Source organism: Lineus longissimus, chromosome 15, assembly GCF_910592395.1.
Source record: "Lineus longissimus chromosome 15, tnLinLong1.2, whole genome shotgun sequence".
Lineage (NCBI taxonomy): Eukaryota > Metazoa > Nemertea > Pilidiophora > Heteronemertea > Lineidae > Lineus > Lineus longissimus.
This window is the reverse complement of record NC_088322.1, coordinates 11,166,413-11,185,001: the sequence shown is the minus strand read 5'-3', so window position 1 is coordinate 11,185,001 and position 18,589 is coordinate 11,166,413. Positions and strand designations below refer to the sequence as shown.

Below are 18,589 nucleotides of genomic sequence, written 5' to 3'. Positions count from 1 at the left end.
GAAAATAGTGCGCGGAAGGTTGCACGTCGAGTCCCTTTGTTAGACGGCTGTAATATGCAGCTGTGGTACGCATGTTGTGTAAATTTGTACACAGTGCATGCCGATTCTGGAGTTGAAAAAACCTGAAAATCTCGGAAATATAGCAAATTTCGCCCAAATGACGACTCTGGCGGTTCGTCGCGAGTACATTGTACCCAGTAGCTCCTCCCAGGTAAATTTCATCGACATTTTCGCCGTTTTTCCGCATATTTTCTTCCCTTGTCTGAGTCGATCTCTTTATTCACACCCATTTTCTCTTTGACCCCGCCTCGTAGGATATCCAGCCTTCCCCCTTGGCTTTGTTGGCCGCTACTTGCAGTAAAATCGGGGCTCCATCAGACGACCAGAACGCCCAGCCGAACCAACAGCAACCTCTGAGGATCGTAGGACAAAATCAAGTTGTCAGCGCCGCAGATTTAGCTGGTCAAAACTGGGTTCAAATCGGCACAGGAGGGAATGTAGTGGATGCGACTGGGAAAACCATTGCTCAGGCACAACCTGGAACTGCCTCAGTTCAGGTGGGTGGGGCAGCCCCTTTCCAAGGCGCAACCCAGGGACTGTCTCAGGTCATAGCCAACCCCCTCAATGGGGGGAACCTAACCTACAGTGTGATGCCACAGGTTCAGAATCAGTATCAGAGTATCACCATTGATGGACAGGAGTACTTGATACAGACACCCCAACCAACTGCACAGACGGTTGTCCCACAAAGTCCACAAGCAACTTTTATTACACCTACAGGACAAATTCTCCGGGCACCGACAGCTGCCACGACACCAGGGGTCGCCACTTTACCCATGACCCCTGGTGCCGGAACTGTCGTCCAAGGACTAAATTTTGCGAATATGGGGCTGGGGGGAGGACTGGTGACAAACTTACCCAATGTTGTGAACCTGGGTGGTTTAACCGGGGCACAACCAGCAACATCTGGAGTACAGATCAGGCCGACAGCTACTCAAGGAGGGGGCATGGCAACCTTTGCTAACCCATTACAAACGTTTCAATTCCCACAACAACAAGTACAACAATTCACACAGCAGCAAACAATTCCTGTACAAGTGCCAGTGAACATAGGAAACGGCCAAACAGCAATGCAGACAGTTCAAATTCCTGTACAGACACTACAGACGCCAACATTCCAGGCTGCCCCTACGATTCAAGGTCTACAAAGTTTGGGAATGCCAGGAATGCTCCCTTCTGGCGCGGTCCTCCAGTCTTCACTTGGAACAGTCGCAACCAACGGTACACAGACAGTCACAGCGCCGAGCGCTAGCTCGGGACATGTCACCGTCACCACTCAGACACCTCCCCAAGGTGTAGACGTACAGACAACAAACAATGTCCAGGCACCACCGCAGGTGCTAACACCACAAAACTCGAACTCCGACACACCCGAGAGTAGTTCCGAAACACCAGAGATGCAGCAAGTCGTTCAGGGCACAGTCCAGAATGTTATTGCTGGTCCCCTAGTACCTGGAAGTGGAAATGCCAATATGTTCCTTGCACAACCTGGTGCCCAAACTGTCTTCGCTCAGCCCGGACAACCCCAGTTTATGGGAGTCCCAGTCATGAATTCGATGAATGGAGGTCAAGGTTTTGCGTCGGTTCCGTTAGGAAACCTCGCAACATTTTTGCCGATGTCTCAGACTCAGAGTGTTGCCACCAGTGGAGGTGTCACACAAAATGTGATCACATTCTCTAATGCACAAACTGACACAACGACTGTGACAACCCCTTCATCGGTAAGTTCTACTCCAGGAGGATTGCAGAGTATTCTCCCAGCTCCTGCCCCGCAGATCATGCAAGGAGCAAATGGACAGTCGTTTCAGGTCCAAGGCATGCAGGGACAGAATCAACTGATTCAGTCTCCGTGGGGTCTACAAACCTTAAATGTTGGAAATATTCGTCCGCAGTCAAATGTACAGACATTTCAAGTACAAAGTGTTCCTAATCTTCCAAACTTTCAAACTCTGCAGAACATTCCAGGATTTCAAAATGTGCAAACCATTGGATCACAGCCACAGATTGTAAGCGGACCGCTTACAAACATTGCAAACCTTGGTGCTTTGACATCAACAGCGCAAGTTGCTGGACTGAATGGAGCGATGATTCAGCAAGTGAGTCCGCAGCAGATTCAAGTGGTGCAGGCGGTTGGTGGTCAGGCAGTGAATGGGAATGGTGCAATGCAGATCGGGACAGCCCAAATAGTTGGTGAGTAAGAATATTTTTCAAAAGCATTTTTGAATTCGTTTACAGGTTTACACCACCAAAGACCATGGAAGACCTGCGCATAAAGGAGACAAAATCCTTTTTTCTTCACTGTGGACCTATTGCCTTTCCGTTGACTGGATGGCTTGACTATGTCATGAGTAACGTACATTTAATGGACCATTTCGTAGAAGTTTGCGTCATGCGTTTCACCTGTCTGTTTAGAAATTGTCACATTGGCTTATGGCATTGTCCGAACTTTGCCTGGCCTTTTTAGTATTACGTGATCAGAGTGCCCGCATTTTTTGTTTGGGCCCTTGTTCGTCTTTGTCGTAGAGGTCCATTGGGAATAGCCTCATAGCCTTGTGGTTAAACAGTAAAAGTATTGGGAGAAGCCTCTTCCTCTTTCTTCTTAAACCGTGTTACTCCAGGTGGAGAACAGGTCGCCACCAAGATCTCCACTTCCCAGTCCTGTGCAGTTCTCTTTTAACTTGGGTCGAGTTCATCCCTATCATCCTTACCTGCTGTTTTGTCAATCGTTGCCATGTGGTCCTTGGCTGCCTGGTCACCGCTTGCATGCCTTGAGGAGCCTCAAGTCCATTAGGGATACGGCTCCTGCAATAATGATTACGTCTAGGTATTCAATTGCTCCTGTTTGATTGGGTTACGTTCTTCTTGGCAGATAAGGAGGTCTTCAGTTCGTTTGCACAATTTCCTGATCTTCAGTAGTCCCTCTCCTCTTGTATGCATACGTATTGGAGCCCAGACTCACTCTACTATTTTTGCTGTAAAAGTTGGTAGGCAAAAGCAAAAGCAAAAGCAAACAAATTTCAATCTGCAGCAACTATTTTCTTGGTTACACTTTATAATAATGTACAGTTACATTTACACTGTTGTGCAGCATTTGTTCAGCCTTGACATGGCGTGCTGTACATGTCATTTAAGTACTGAAAGCCTTATCAAACCAGTTCATCAGACTCATGGGATATTCTGGTGAGACCAGGAATAATACCCCAATGTTTATATTGTGTCAGTTCAGGAAGTACACAAGTTCCTCTAACAAGTCAACTGCATAACTGCACATGTAATTGTACCAAATATGTAAGGTACAGTGGTACAATAATAGCCCCAGTATATATCATTAGGCCTGTGCTCTAGATTCATTGATTTACAATAGACCGGTCTTGAGAATTCAATTCAAGATAGGAAAATATCGACTAGCCTTCAATACCATTCAGTTCCGTATGAACTCAGGATGACAATGCAACTGCAAGGGAACCCAAATCTAGCCATTATTCTCAAGAGTCGAGGGTTGTTAGAAATGGAATGATGATTTTCTAATGCATTTTGTACGCGTTTGCTAGAAACTGACCCATGGCTAATCTTTTTCCCAGCGTAGACATACAATGCACACTGCCATACAAAACACAACTTCAGTCATGTCTCAATCTCAGGTCAATACCACCACTGACTCTGTACATTTCACTCTGCATCCTCCCAGTGGCAGTGGGAGGACATAATATGAAGCCCACACCCACCATAGGGTGTGACTCATCCAGCAGACTCCAACCTTGCACACGACAAACACAGTCGCGTCCCCATTTTCTTCACTAACAGCAATTAGATACTTTCCTTCCATTTGATAGTGTTACCATGGAAACCGGCTAGATGTTGTGGATTAATTGAATTCTGGGTTCCTTCGCCCTGTAATTATTTTGTAGCCTTGGGTTGTTGAAGTGATTCTTGTGTGTGGCTGGGGCGGAGCTTGGGTTGCTGTTAGTGTTGGTAGGTCACCCAGGCTAGGCATCCTAAGGAAATCAAATGCTAGGGCCACTACTCCGTCCTGAAAAAGGATCTTCTTCAATTCAATCAACTGAAGAAATGGAATAAATTGAGAGATGGTTACAATCAAAACTTAATGTCATTTCTGCAACGAAAAAAAACAAACAAGATCTCCTCCAAGAAAGTGACAAAGTGACCTTGGGCAAGTCATTTGACTTTAAAATTCACTTCGCCTGCTCACAAAACCTTTTGGTCAGGCTAGGGCAAGCAAGATGTTAATCAAGACATAGCACACAACATAATATACTACAGGAGTGACCTCGAATAAAGAGGAGGGCCTGCCCTTCTTACCTCATGTTTTTTTTACCAAAGGTGACATTCTCGGCATAAGAAGGCACTTTATCTTTCACCGTGCATCCTTCACTAAATGCCTTTTCTGCGTAGGACTCCCTTCAAGGGTTGCTGTGGCTGACTGTCTGCTAAGTATTGATTATCTGTGCAAGCCCAGTCTGATAAATGTGATACATACAGACTACTGTCTCCTCCCATAGTCTATTATGCCTTGAAGCCTGGCAGGCTAATGTTTGGTGGCGAGCGACTGAATCTTGTGATGGAGAGGGCAACACTGTTCCTCGGCGGAGGTTTCCTCAAGGGTATAACTGATGTCATAATCAAAAACACCATCTTCTGCTTCTCTTCTAGGACAACAAGAATTGGCTGAAGGTGGGCGTTGGCAGGTCCTTGCAACAACGCCAACACAAAACCAACAAATGGGCCAACTCAGCCCTGAGCCACAATCGTCCCAGGACTCGAGTGGGACACCAACGGGAAGGAGGTTGCGGCGAGTAGCGTGCACGTGTCCGAATTGTCGAGATACAGAAGGAAGGTACATGTAGGTCAAGTTTAATGTCACTCACGTTTCTGTTTTTAATATTTAGGGGAAATTTCCTGCCCTGCTGACTGACATGTACATGTAGCCCCTTTCAATTTCATTTACATAAAGTTAACGGCGATGATAATGTATTGTAATTGGTCCAAATAGGGGGTGGAGTAAAATCCCTCAAATATGCTCCCAAATGCCTCAAAAATATCAAGGAAGGTATGAAAACAAAAAAAGCGGAGGGGGAGGTCGCAAAAGGGCTGTTTTCTGACAAATGTTTTGAACGACCGCATTAAATTAAAACAATGTGCCCAAATTAGCCAGAGTAAGAGTGCACATCTATCAGTAAAAAATAGAGATTGTGACCAAACATGCAAATGAAATGCATGACATGGCAAGCTATATGTACATGAAAGTCAATTCAAATAAAGATTCTATTTTTGTTTTAATTTTTGGGGTATCGGGCAGGTCGCGCACGAAGGGCATCCCGCAAAAGTAGGCGGGTCACCCTAGGGCAACCTGTACCCCAGAAGAAATTCCTCACAGACTTGGCTGTGGAGCCCGTATTTCCCCGGACTCGTTATTTTCCTTACTCATTAGTTTAAGGCATGAAAATCATGCCGAGCCAGCTCAATTCATATGACAAAGCAATAATTCCTTGTATGGTGTTCGTAATTCAATGTCTCAAAAAGTTTTGAATTGAGAAGTGAAAAGTGAAAATTCTCAAAGCTGTTTTTCGTAGTTTATTCTCAAGTGGTTTGATTAGTCAACATTCTTATACATTTCTTTTAGAATTATATTGATACACTAATTATTAATTTGAGGGTTGTACTTAGATAACACTGACGTTTGTTAACTGTTGTCATAACGTTTTGGACTGTTTAAATTTGAAATGCATTCATTACTTTCTAATGTTTTGGCCAGTGTCCCACACCTCCAAGTTCCTATGTATCTGAAATTGTTAATCAAGTGATAATACAATGTCAGGATAAAAATTTGGGTGGGTTAAGGAATCAGTAAAGAAATTGCAAGGTCATTATCATCTCAAAGCACTAACTAATGCTGCCATCTAGGGAATTTTGAATAAACTACCTCCTTGAACTTATTATTTTTAGACCTCACAATGGATGAACATGTTATGGTTGGGTGGTTGTTTGAGTGAAATGTAAACTAATTTTGCACTTCCATTCCAGAAATAAAGAAAACAAGAAAAAACAACACATTTGCCATATACCTGGGTGCAATAAAGTCTATGGGAAGACATCACATCTGAGAGCTCATTTGCGGTGAGTTGGTAAATGATTCACCAAACCAGTTTGGATGAAGCGAGAAGTATTTCACATGCCAAAGAAGACATGGAATGAAGAAAGAAAAACGATATACTGCGGCAAATACAGATCCCAATTCCTATTTTTTGTCATTGTGAGGGGGGAAGGTAGTTTGATTGGGAAATTTTAAAATTTGGCTTTCTTTCAGGTGGCATACTGGAGAACGGCCCTTTGTATGCGACTGGTTATACTGTGGTAAACGCTTCACCCGATCGGATGAGCTTCAGCGTCATCGACGGACACACACAGGCGAGAAGAGATTTCAGTGTCCCCACTGTAGCAAGCGGTTCATGAGGAGTGATCACCTTTCTAAACATATCAAAACGCATGTGAACAAGAGGACCCCAGGTGGGGAGGGGGAAGTCGGTAAGTTTTAATTAACGGTGCAACTTTTGAAAGTTCATACCGACATGAACAAGATCGTTAAAAGACTTGAAGACCTAGTGTTCGCAGAGCAGCGAAATATTTTTTGAGGAGTAATATAAACATATCAACATGTTGAGTGGATAAGAGGATCTCTCACAGTCAGAGATACATACCACTGCTTGGTACAGACATGGTGCACAATTGATGAATTGTTCGCTTTTCAGCGGGCAGTGTTAAGCACCATATGACCGGAGAATATTCCTGATGATTCGGTGCTGAAGACACCGAATTCAACAACTGGGTGTTTTGGCTTGATCCATTCCGACATCATCATCAACTAATTATTCACCTTCTTTGTTTTCTCAACAGCTGAATTAAATATGTCCGAGAACGGCGAAGAGGATTTAGATGATACTGGAGAGATGGAAGGAATAGAATCTGAGGAGGACGATCTGGACCATAGTCGGGATGCCCTCGATAATCAGGCGGCACTTAATCCACCACTCATTCAAATCAAAGATGTCAAATCTGTCATTTTGAATCAGTAGCATTCTCAGAGACCATGTCCATGACATTTAGAAACTTTTTTACTGGCTTAGAAGACACATATATCACTCTGGAGAATCCATTCCCCAACTTGGTGAGAATCAGACAGGCATCCCAACTAGCTGAGCTGACCTCTCCAAGGAAAGGAGGTTTTTCAGTAATGTTGTTCATCAGATAATAAAAGGTTTTCCCAGCTTGATTTTTATCATTCGTAGAGAAGAATGCACGGTGTTTGTCCTGTGGATAGATTAACATAAGATTCAAAGTCAGTTGTGGAACTGATTCTCCAGGGTGTATATTTGTAAGAATAGGGGCAAACATAAACTCAGAAATATATATTTTTTGGGCTGTTGAAAGTATCATGGTTTTGTGAAATTAAAACTTTGTCGTATGGTACCTTTGATTATGTGTTTTGACAACCCTGTTTTAGGGGTTTAGTTTTTACAGCCAAAATGTAGACTTCAGAGGAATATTTGCATTGCGGAAAAAATAACATCCAAGTGCAGTGAATCTTGAACACATTCTGTTCCATTTTCAAGTCTAATCAACTAATGCTCATGTTTTTTCTCCTTTTCAAAACTGCAACCTTCCAGTTTAGAAAAACTTGGTTTTTTTGTGGGAATCGTCAGTTCAGGGACTGAAATTTCAACAGAGCTGTATTTTTATTTCTTCTTCCAAGGGGCCATCCATTTAGTATATACGCACTGAAGGGGGGAGGGTACATTTCCCCTGTACAGTTTGTCCAAAATGTGCGTACAGGGGAGGGGGTGTCTCAAAATCCCCAGTTTGATGCGTACATACTTTATGGATGACCTCCAAAGAGTTTATTTCTTTTGATTGATTCACGATTCTTGTATTCTATTGTAAAATTTTTACATTTTGTACAAATAGTGTACATTTATTTCTTGTGATATATCTGTTACTTATACTTATATTGGTCAGAAATCGTGTAAATATATCTAGATTGGTTCCCTTCGTGGAAGATGACTTTCCAATTGGCGATGTGTTAATTGGACCGCAAAAATTGCGGAATTAATGTGCAGCAATAATGTTTGGGTTACAGTAGGTGTTACAAGTAACTTAGATCTGACATGCCATAATATACTAAATGTTGCAATCTGCCTAAAACGAGATTGTTTAGATATAACTAATTATCATACTGAGAAAGAATATCAACCAATGATTTTATGTAATTGATGTAAGAATCTCAACTTATTTGTTAAATGATTAGGGGATCATGATTTTTTGGTTCTTCTATCCAGCTGTAATTTATTGTGCTAGCGTCTATGGAAAATTCAAACTCTATCTGTGTATCTGAAGGCTTTTGGACAGAGAAACAGTCTAATTGTTCTGCAGTGGCAGATAACTAGTTGAGTTCACATTTTGAGTGCTCATTCAAGAAAATAGCAAAAACTGCAAACTGTGAATATTGAATTGTTTCACGGCCTGCAGTTTGATCTAAAATGAGTGAGAAATGTATATCACATGTAGTATATAGTCTGTAATGTACATCAAGGTACACTATACTATTGGAATATGTTGGGCAGTCAATCAAATTAATAATACATGTACTGTGAAGTTGAATGTATTGGAGATGTTTTATTCACTGCCATTTGGCTGATTTCTCTTGATAAATCACTGACTTCTTTTATCTGCCAAAGACTTATTTGCAATTTTGGGCAGTATGAGAAGATACATTTTCTCTGATCTTTCTCTAAAAACTGGTGTTCTCCATCCCGATTAACTATTTTGAATCAATAAGTGAAGTTTGTTTAGTGGAATTTATTTATGATAACCTTGGTGAAACTTCGCATTTATAGTATTTGTATATTAATTCGTCTACATAATGGCATTGTTGAAATTTATCCGTTACAAAGTTGAAAATCGTCAAATTCAATTCAATTTTTCACATTTTGATGCGCACGGAGTTGGCCTGGTAGAGAAAATCATTGTTAAGAATGTATTAAAAGTAATAATGTCCATTACTTGTGTGGTGCCCGGCATAGGGGGGAACATGAGTGCAGGTGAGGTAAGATCAAGAAGAAAATGAATGTGTCAGGAAAATAAATCAAATAAGATTTTCTATTTAAAAGTTGATCTGGTTGTTATTTATTCACTCATTCATTCTCTTGGTGCCGTTTGAGGCGACTGTACACGTGTGGTGGACCATCATCAGTCTCCAATTTTGCTATTCACTACTCCACAATCAATCCGAGTGGAGTATGAACTAGGCAATTATATACCATCTTGACCCTCAATGTATTGACATTGCCAGCTTGCGGAGGCCACAGAGGCAATACCGCTGGAAGTTCAGTATGTTAAATCACAGTGGCTATAGATGTACACAGCAGACTGCCGTGTAGGCAGGAACAAGTTGGTTGCATGCACAGCAGAGGCGAATTAACATAGCCGCATCATCAATGACGTCAGCTGGAGAAAAAACGGTCCCGTTGTGATTTTTCTGACCCCATTCTACATCTGGCTATGACCCCCAAGTAAATCTAAGGCGTATGGAGCCCCGGTCGTTGGATGGCATGTGTGCCATATGACCAAAACTAATGAATATTAATACAAAACGCTGAGAACATTAAACTACTGTCTGTTGCATATGTGTACATATCCTCTTCCATGTTAAATACTGGTATGTGTTTAGCCACTAAGAGTTCCTGCAGCTGAGCACTTTTCTGTGTATCCTGAAGTTCTTCAGGTAAAGTGACTTGCCAAGGTTAATGAAGGACCCATCAAGGCATGACCCACCTGCCCTGCTCATGCCCTCAAATACTGCAGTCTGAGGAGTCCAAAGGTCAACATATTAATATTCTAGAACGAAATGCAAAAGTCTGTCACAGAAAACGAGTAAGGAACGGTAAGTACCATAAAGTACCATAAACTGAGACAATCAAAACAAAAATTTTGTGTTAAATTGTTTATTACCAGTAACACAATTTACTGATGAGAGATAACTACAAAAATGTAGTTTATGCTTGCAGCTACAATGGGTCAAAGTCAGGTCTCCCTGCTTTTAAAAGCCAGTCTACTTAATGGAGGTTGCCACTAACACTAATGTGTTTTTCTTAATTTACTTCTTTGACTTGTATCAGATGAAAACAAGATTTAGAGCACATACATGGTATGGAGGTATCTGTAGAAATATTCCCCAGATTTCCCCGACTTCAAGAAGAAGTGAAATGATCTGTTGAACGACTCTGAATCCTTCGCAGAAATCCATTATAATTTGCAGAGCAAAGCATTGAGGAAGCATTCTACAGATTCTGTGACCGTTTGCAAGAACCAGATAACCTATATGATGAACTCTGGCAAGGATCAGACGATCTTAATCACCACACCAAAAAGGGTGCTCATAAAATGTCTAGTCTCAGCAGCATATGTATCACCAAAAACACGACATACTTAAATAATACATTGCCCTTTTTTTCTATATGTGAGCACGCTCTTGGTTTCAGAGATATCTTTTCGGTCATAAACAACCGAGGGAATTGACTTCATATTTCTGACCACCTTAGGACTGTGGCTGTCTTTTGGTCTTGGAGTTCGTGCCATACACGAGTCAAGTACTCATGGTAGAAATAGAAATAGCGGCCCTGGTCACTCCCAATGACCTTTTGATGTTGCTTATGAATTTGTACCGATTCCGCAATCTTTCTTGTCCCCGTGATGTCCAACAGCACTCCATCGCTCTGCTCAGGTTTGGAACAGCAAGACACCACAGGCACAATCACTCCAACCCAACTACTGAGAACCGCCACAGTCAAATACTGGTCGAAAATATCAGTCATCAATTTTCCCACTGTTTGAACTAAACCCCTCTTAAAATGTTCTTTTCTCCAAACGACACCATTGAAGGGTGCGCTCGGATATTATAACCAAAAGAACAGGCATGCACATGCAGTCAAAAACATGAAACATTTGTGATAACAAGAACTTAACATAGGTTATCTGGTAATTAACAGGAACACAGCATCTTACTGATTACTGAAGAGTTCATTTTCCAGATGAGTCTATTTCTTCTTCTTATCCGATAATCCAGCTCCTGCATTGAATTTGAAGAAGATGATGTCACCATCCATGACAAGGTAGTCCTTTCCCTTCTGGTGATATTTGCCTGCAGCCTGGAATGAGATGAAAAATAGAGACAAGAAGGTCATGAGATTTGTTGGGCGTTTCATAAATAAATGCCTTCCAGAAGGACCACAACTTCTCAAAACTCTTTGACTGCAATTAATAGTGCACTAGACTGGCATGCAACTGAATATGTGTAGACCAATCTGAAATTTACAGGCCATGTCCAATACCACCTCATCGCACTTGTGCAAATCACTATTAGATATTGACATTAGCGATTGCCTCATGCTGCATGAGGCAGCGCTAGGTGAGGTGGCAATCCAGATAGGTGTCCACTTTATTCCATCATTTTCACTTCACTTCACTTACTTTGCAAGCCTGCTCTGACCCATGCTCCTCGAAGTCTGTAAACTTCATCACCTCAGCCATGATAAATCCTTTCTCAAAGTCTGTATGGATACGACCAGCAGCTTGTGGCGCTTTGGTTCCCTTCTGCAAAAAAACAAGGGATTGTAAATCACTGTTTTCCCTGCCTTTTGATTTTGACACGCCAAACCTACCAGCGTTTTATCAAGTTAGCCGAATTTTGTTAATACTTTTTTTCGAAATCATATTTTCACTATTTCATGACCAATTGCATTAGAAAGGGTTTGAGCCATCCGAGTGCATTGTATGGTAGTTCAAATCAATCGAGGAGGTGTTGTTTTAAACGTGCTAGCCTGATGTGTTCAAATCAGTCATGGAAGACACAGTGAATCGATAAGGAAGGCCAGGTGATTACAGTCTTCATGTAGGAGTGTGACCTGCCCGAGTACGGCTGATTTGGTGGAATGTACCTGAATGGTCCAAGCCTTGACCTCGTCCTTGCCACATGTGAAGAAATATTCCAGTTGGAGGGCTTTGTAACCAGTCTTGATAATTTTTTCTAGAGCACTGCAATCACAAACAAAAAGTGGTTGGCACAAGAAATTATATCAAATGTCATGGCAAGTACGTTATTCTAAAACACCATGTTATACTTTTATAGTTAACCACTACGGCATGGGTATTTAGGTCCAATGCAGGATGATACAGGCTAAGATTGAAGGTAGACAGGGTACACCTTACCATTGACACTTATTTTCATCCAGAAACGCTTTTCTCTCTTCTTCTGACATCTCGACAAGTCGTAACTCCAGTACACCACTGAAGGGAATAAGCACAGCGCCAGGATCATTTTCATCAATCCAGGCTTTGATTTTTGCTAACCTAGAAGAAGGAAAAGAGATCAGCTTAGATTTTTATGATATAATGGTGGACGAGGGTTTCTCCCGAGAGGGAAGACGGGGTATCCCCTTCAAACTTTAAATAAAGGAGGATGTCCACAGTAGCTGTTTGAAGACAGATCTTTGTATTACTATCGACAATAGAAATTTTCACGATCTGTGGTGTAGAATCTGGCCTACATGTATACAACCACTGTTCCAGGAGTGATCTTTCGGAGAATCAAACCCACAACCTTCTGATTAAGAGTCCAGTACTCTGCCCACTATGCCACCGATCTCTCTCTCACGCCAACTCGACTTACCACTTATTTTTTTTCCTCAGGTAGTCTTTCTCGGATAAGTTCACAAGGTAAATCATTGGTTTTGATGTGATAAAAAGATGCTGATTCAATGTCTCGATCTGCAGAGAGAAACAGGAGAAAATGAAAATAGATGAAAATTGCAAATTGCAGATTCCTAATTCATAAGGCCTAACGAAGTAAACGTCTTGTTGTTTTGTCACCCAAACGACACCAACCCCCCAATATTTAAATTTACAATGAAACAATTGAGGCTGGAATCAGGCTTACAAACCTGCTCCACACCAACTTTCCCCCACTGAGGAGTTATGGTATCCACCTACAACTATCTTCGAAGTGACTGAATGTGCTTTGGACCTAAAATCGTTATACTTCTTGCAGGCAAAAACGAGCTCAACCTGGCCGACTTACCTCGATAGTATTCCAGTGTGCAAACCTAATATGTTTCCCTTCGTTTAGAAGAGCTTGTACCTTTTTTAAACAGTCCTACAAATGAAAATAAATTCTAATCAATATAGCTTGGCTACATGTACATAAGTTCATGTTTTTCAAGATACTTTCATACAAGAAGAGAATAGACTTAACTGTGCATGGGTAATATTCGTGAAGAATGTACATATATATATTTGTCCATTACACAATCTGGTGGTTCAAAGCATCTGGCCTCAGAGGATTGAAATAAAGAACTTACAAATTCAGCCTTCTGCTTTTTATCCATCCTTTTCTCCATGCTTTCTACTTTTTTGTCGACATATTCCTTATCTTTTAAACGCAATTCTTCTAAAATCGTTATCAGATCACGGACCGGGTCGACATCCCCATCAACATGAGTAACATCCGTGTCTTCAAATGCTCCTGGAATTAGTACGATTTGGAAATTGGCAACACTTTCTAAAGCCCATGAAATACATGTATACGCCAGGGGTAGGGGTCAATGACCCTTGTAATGGTGTGCATTTGAATGTTTGTGATAAAGGTCGATCAATATTTTCCTTGCAATTTCTGGAATCGTTTTTTTTATATTGCTGAATAGGCACACTCATTGTTCACAAAGAATGGCTGACCAACAGCCTGGGTTCACAAAATTCAGTTCTGTTGACAAGAATAATCCAAACTTACTGCTCATGTGAAACAACGCATCGCAGGCTTTTATGTGTGATAAGAAGGCATTTCCTAGACCCTCTCCAGTGGACGCTCCCTTTACTAAACCGGCAATATCTGTCACATTAAGAAACGCTGGCACTTTACTGTAAAGAAATAAGTATGTTGACAAAAAGGCTTCAGTGAATTCATTTGTCCCAGCTTACTCAATTAGGATGATAGTGATAAAAATCTTCACCAGGGAAGGCTTTTTTGATTGTTTGGTTCTTGAGTACACTGATGTACAATGCTTGGCTAGCACATTTCAATTTGGCATGTAAAGCGGCAATACTCACCTTGCAGGAGACCAAAATTTACAAAGGAAGTCATATCTAGTATCAGGCACTGGCACTTTACCTGGAGGAAAAAAGTACTGATTACTTTCACAAATAACTTGTGAAAACAATGTATTGACTAATTTAGTCACAATTTGTGTAAACATGACACCATATCACTTTATCAGTAAACTGGCTAATGACCGTCACTTGGGTCAAGTCTGTAGAAATAACATTTCGGTTGACATTTAGGTCACGAATACAAATAAAAGCTGGACATAATACTTGACTTGCCAAACTCAGAAATGCAGCGCCACTCGCGGACAAAGATAGAACAACTCGACATTTTTTTCACCGGTTTTCGCTGCGCATGCGTACCAGCCATCATCTTTATTTGATTTCCGCTTTTCGTGGTCATGTTTATAAATATTCTGTGGTACGTCTGTTTCTTAACACGTAATAGTTATCAGATTGCTAAATTATCTTAAATCATGAGCCTTGAAGAACTTTTTGAACTCTCAAAAACTTACACAAAACAAGTTCAGATTGCCGCCATTATTAGTTTCCGGATGGCTGGTACGCATGCGCAGCGAAAACCAGTGAAAAAAATGTCGAGTTATTCTATCTTTGTCCGTGAGTGGCGTTGCATTTCTGAGTTTGGCAAGTCAAGTATTGGAGGAGCCAACTTGATATCAAGTCTTGTACAATGCTGGAGTAGATTGGAAGCATAAGGGTAAAATCTGTGTCTGGAAACTACCCGACTCTTACTAATTCAAGCCCGTGCTTCAGGCAAATCTTTGATTCATACTTACTCTCATTAGGCTCAATGGTACAGAAGGGGAAGTTGGAGGCAGCTGCCTGACTCTTGGTTAGCACATTGAAGAATGTTGATTTCCTATAAATAGAGATCATCTTACACAAGTCAGACTCATTTTGATTTTTTTCTTGCACATCCTATGGGTTTTAAGAGGGGGATAGACACTAAATATTGGCAGGAGCTTGGGGATCGAATTGGTGGTCTTGAGGTGTCTAATATGAACTGTGAGAGAATAGAAGTGATCAATTGGCAATTTCATGTAGATGGGGGCCCTGCGGTTCCCATGTCAAGTGGCTGTCAATGAGGTTCTTTCAACAGATCCCACGGAACTTCCCCAAACATTCCTGCTTAAAAGAATTCACCCTCAAGCAGGCTCAGAGTTAAACGTCACAGCAAACATGCCAAACATCTGATCTCGTGAAATTAGATAATCCTAAAACTAACCCGACATTAGGTAATCCCACAATTCCACATCTAAGATTTGTTCCGAGACGACCAATCAGTGCTGGCTTCTCTTCAACTTCCTTTTTCTTCGGCGGCATGGCGATTTCAAAAGACTCGGCCAGGTACCTGAGGTATGCACTCCGTCCAGTAGAATGTATAATTTACTGAAAAGCAATTTGAATAGAAAATACGAAACAAATCAGCGGGTGAACATGGAAGACCTAAACTGATTGCAATGTTGATGGGGGAGGGTCAACGGCAAGGATTCAATTCAAGGAAAAGCCGGCCCAAAACGCAACTGTTACTGAGGCCAGTGAGAGAGACCCGAGTCAGTCAGTCAGTGGACTCAGGACTGGTCAGTACGTCAGTGTGACAACAGTTATGGCTGACCCGACATGCCAAGCCAAACAAGTATATATTATCTATCGCCGATCTTCAACTGTCCTGTCATGTGAATGTCACCAAGAATGTACATGCCAATGTACAGCAACGCATTTTTAGCATTGGAAAATTAGCAGCCGGCGATTTTTTGGTCGCCACTCCCACGAGGAATTTCGTGTATTTCACCCTCGATATAGAACGCACACCCTCTCAATCCTTCCTATAACATATACTCTACAAAATCTATCTCTAAAAAGTTGTTTTGTTATTGCACAATTCTTACAGTCAAAGGTTTATTTTCACATTATTTATAAAATTTCACCACTTTTGGGGAAAACGTGTAATACCAGTTCCGGTGGTACTAGCGCATGCGGACTGTGTAGCTGAATTGCCGTCGTTTCGCCCCAGTCGTTAAATCGTAGTCGTTTCGCTCCTGCGATTTATCTTTTTCACACCAGGCGGCGCCATTTGGTTTCCTATATTTGGCACACGCGTCATAATTTATTCATACGATGAGGTTATGGGAATCCCCGTCTAAGGTCTCGTTAGGGAGTTTTTCCCAAATGTACGCGATGATGACGTGCCCCATTAACAGGAAGTAACATCTATTTTAAAATGCGTTTCCAAAGTGAATGCATGAGGACAACCCATTTGTGTCGTATATCACTGGAAACGCCCGATTCCCCTGATTCCCATTTGTGTCGTATATCACTGGACACGCCCGATTCCCCTGATTCTGCAGGATGTTAAATCGGGCATTTATTTCTTTAACATATCATAAGCGTCGCATTTGCTTCTAGCTCTGTTCACCATCCCAAATGGCAATATTATTGGGCCGGACAATCACGAAAAACCCCAAATATTATACATTTCTTCCTGAATAATTCTTACAGTGACCATTCTCCCATGAAAGACAGTTGGTTACGCTACACAAAAATCAAAAAAAAACGAGGGTCAACCATTGAACTTTTGAGATATGTTGAATTTTGCACAAATCAGCGAAAAACGCACCAACTGGCACTGGACGGCATTTCAACACGTGGCCGACGCACATCCCAAGTTCAGTGTACACATACGTCGGCAACAACAGTAAAAACGTAGTTTCTTGTTAGCCGCCTATTGAGTAGCGCTCCAGGTTTCAGAAACTCCACAAAAACATGTCTTTGCCAAAACAACTGCTGAATCAACACTGCCGTACTGTGAGGACCGAGAAATCAATGATTTTAGGAACTACGGTTAGGGCTTGGCCGCGCATGAATACAAAAAACCCTCCCTAATGAGACCCTAGGTACCTTGTCTCCAGGTACTTTAGCCAGAGTTCACACTGGATGACCTACCTGGATTTTTACTTGACTCCGCAGTTTGTCAGTTTCTTATTTTTAGCCACTGGAAGGCATCGCCAATTTTTCCTAGAATTTTTCGAAAATGGATCCTGTTCCTGGTAAGGTTTTAGTCTTGGTCTTGGGACATGACTGCACGTGGTCAAGGACGTGGCCCGGGCGGGGGGGGGGGGGTAGACTATACCTCACATAGCTTCACCCCATGCCCAATGTAGCTGATGATGACTTTGGCCCTCAAAACCTGTTAGTCTACAAAGGAGGCCAATTTGAAACTTAATAGTGGATTTTAAGATGCTTGTACAGAGAACTACAAACGCAGCGTAGGGCATTGCGGGCTTTGTCATTGTGGTGTTGCGATAGCCTGACAGCAATAAGAACGATTGATGCGATTGATCAATTCCAGTGTCTGAAATTTGTTAATTTCGGTACTGGGGCGAGTTTGGGACCAATTAAACCATCTAATAGATACTCTATCATCCATTTGTTATGTTTTCAATGGACGCTAAATCGTCCATTGAGGCCGTGAATGAAACTAAAGAAGTTCGGTCACTAAGGAATAAAACAAAAATTAATAGAGGCATCCTTATTCGTACTGGACGAACAGAAGCAAGAAAAGTATTAATTATTAATTATCAACTACATTTTCTTCAAAATACACACTCCACGCATCAAGCACAAAGTCGTATGAAAGACAAAGCAATTTGATCATAACGCCCAGTGTCATCTAGAAAATTACTCGTCGTCTTTTTGTTATGATAATTATATTCGACCGGTCAGTTTGAGATGGGAGGCATGACGTCATTAATCAGCGATTCTGGCCAATTAGATTAGCAACGGTGGCGGTTTGATTTCACCCGAAGTTCTGTTACATCCGCAATGAAATCGTCAAATAACCCGGCCGATAGAATGAAATAATTGTTGTTTTTTATCGCGCATTAATAACGCGAATGTTCTCATTATAGTATGGGCCGGGAGAAGGGTTGGAGAAGGGTCATAATTCACTTTTTGTGGGGTAAATGAAATGGTACGGATGTCCTCCCAAATTGATCTGATCGCGCCTGAGTGCCCCTTTAAACTTCGTGAAATAAATGTCTTAATTAATTATCTCGAGACTGGTGGCCCGGACGGGGGGCAACCCGCTTCAATCTGGTATGACCCGTCCAAAATAAACTGGCCACGTTTCTAAACTAACACAGCTAATTATGAAAAGTAATAAGCGGGTCTAATCGCCATTTTATAACACTGAAGGAGGATCGCAGGGCCATTAAGCGAGCGAACGGGGGAGGCTTGTTTCCACTCGGACGAGCAAGCGTCTTGAAAATGAGCAAGATTTAGAAATAAGGAAAGTAACGCGCTGCCTTTTCCTGCGCGTTAACAAAAGACGCCACCGGTTTAA

General features: G+C 41.7%; 2 protein-coding genes and 1 non-coding gene across 7 annotated transcripts; 1 reads left to right on the top strand and 2 right to left on the bottom strand.

Moving 5' to 3' along the window:
- The first annotated feature begins 79 nt into the window (after window positions 1-79).
- Window positions 80-9,241, top strand: LOC135499868 (transcription factor Sp4-like). 2 transcript variants are annotated; one of them, XM_064790869.1, is made up of 6 exons: window positions 80-211; window positions 315-2,250; window positions 4,732-4,915; window positions 6,103-6,195; window positions 6,386-6,603; window positions 6,973-9,241. In XM_064790869.1, the coding sequence occupies exons 1-6, from the start codon at window positions 98-100 to the stop codon at window positions 7,149-7,151; spliced, it is 2,724 nt and encodes a 907-aa protein (XP_064646939.1). In that variant the 5' UTR covers window positions 80-97; the 3' UTR covers window positions 7,152-9,241. The 2 variants fall into 2 exon arrangements, with proteins under 2 accessions (XP_064646939.1, XP_064646938.1); XM_064790868.1 differs by having other exon boundaries at window positions 4,732-4,921.
- Window positions 5,371-5,519, bottom strand: LOC135500034 (U12 minor spliceosomal RNA). Its single transcript, XR_010449386.1, has one exon. It is a non-coding gene; the product is annotated as a U12 minor spliceosomal RNA (small nuclear RNA).
- Window positions 9,242-10,655: 1,414 nt separating the features above from the next.
- LOC135499867 (obg-like ATPase 1) lies at window positions 10,656-16,209 on the bottom strand. Of its 4 annotated transcripts, none has more exons than XM_064790864.1 (12): window positions 16,137-16,209; window positions 15,473-15,636; window positions 15,024-15,106; window positions 14,233-14,293; window positions 13,916-14,043; window positions 13,488-13,651; window positions 13,208-13,282; window positions 12,800-12,897; window positions 12,340-12,480; window positions 12,069-12,165; window positions 11,602-11,724; window positions 10,656-11,279 (listed from the first exon to the last, which is right to left on the bottom strand). In XM_064790864.1, the coding sequence occupies exons 2-12, from the start codon at window positions 15,568-15,570 to the stop codon at window positions 11,169-11,171; spliced, it is 1,179 nt and encodes a 392-aa protein (XP_064646934.1). In that variant the 5' UTR covers window positions 15,571-15,636; window positions 16,137-16,209; the 3' UTR covers window positions 10,656-11,168. The 4 variants fall into 4 exon arrangements, with proteins under 4 accessions (XP_064646934.1, XP_064646935.1, XP_064646936.1 ...); XM_064790865.1 differs by lacking the exon at window positions 16,137-16,209 and adding an exon at window positions 15,950-16,073; XM_064790866.1 differs by lacking the exon at window positions 16,137-16,209 and adding an exon at window positions 15,946-16,068.
- Window positions 16,210-18,589: the final 2,380 nt, after the last annotated feature.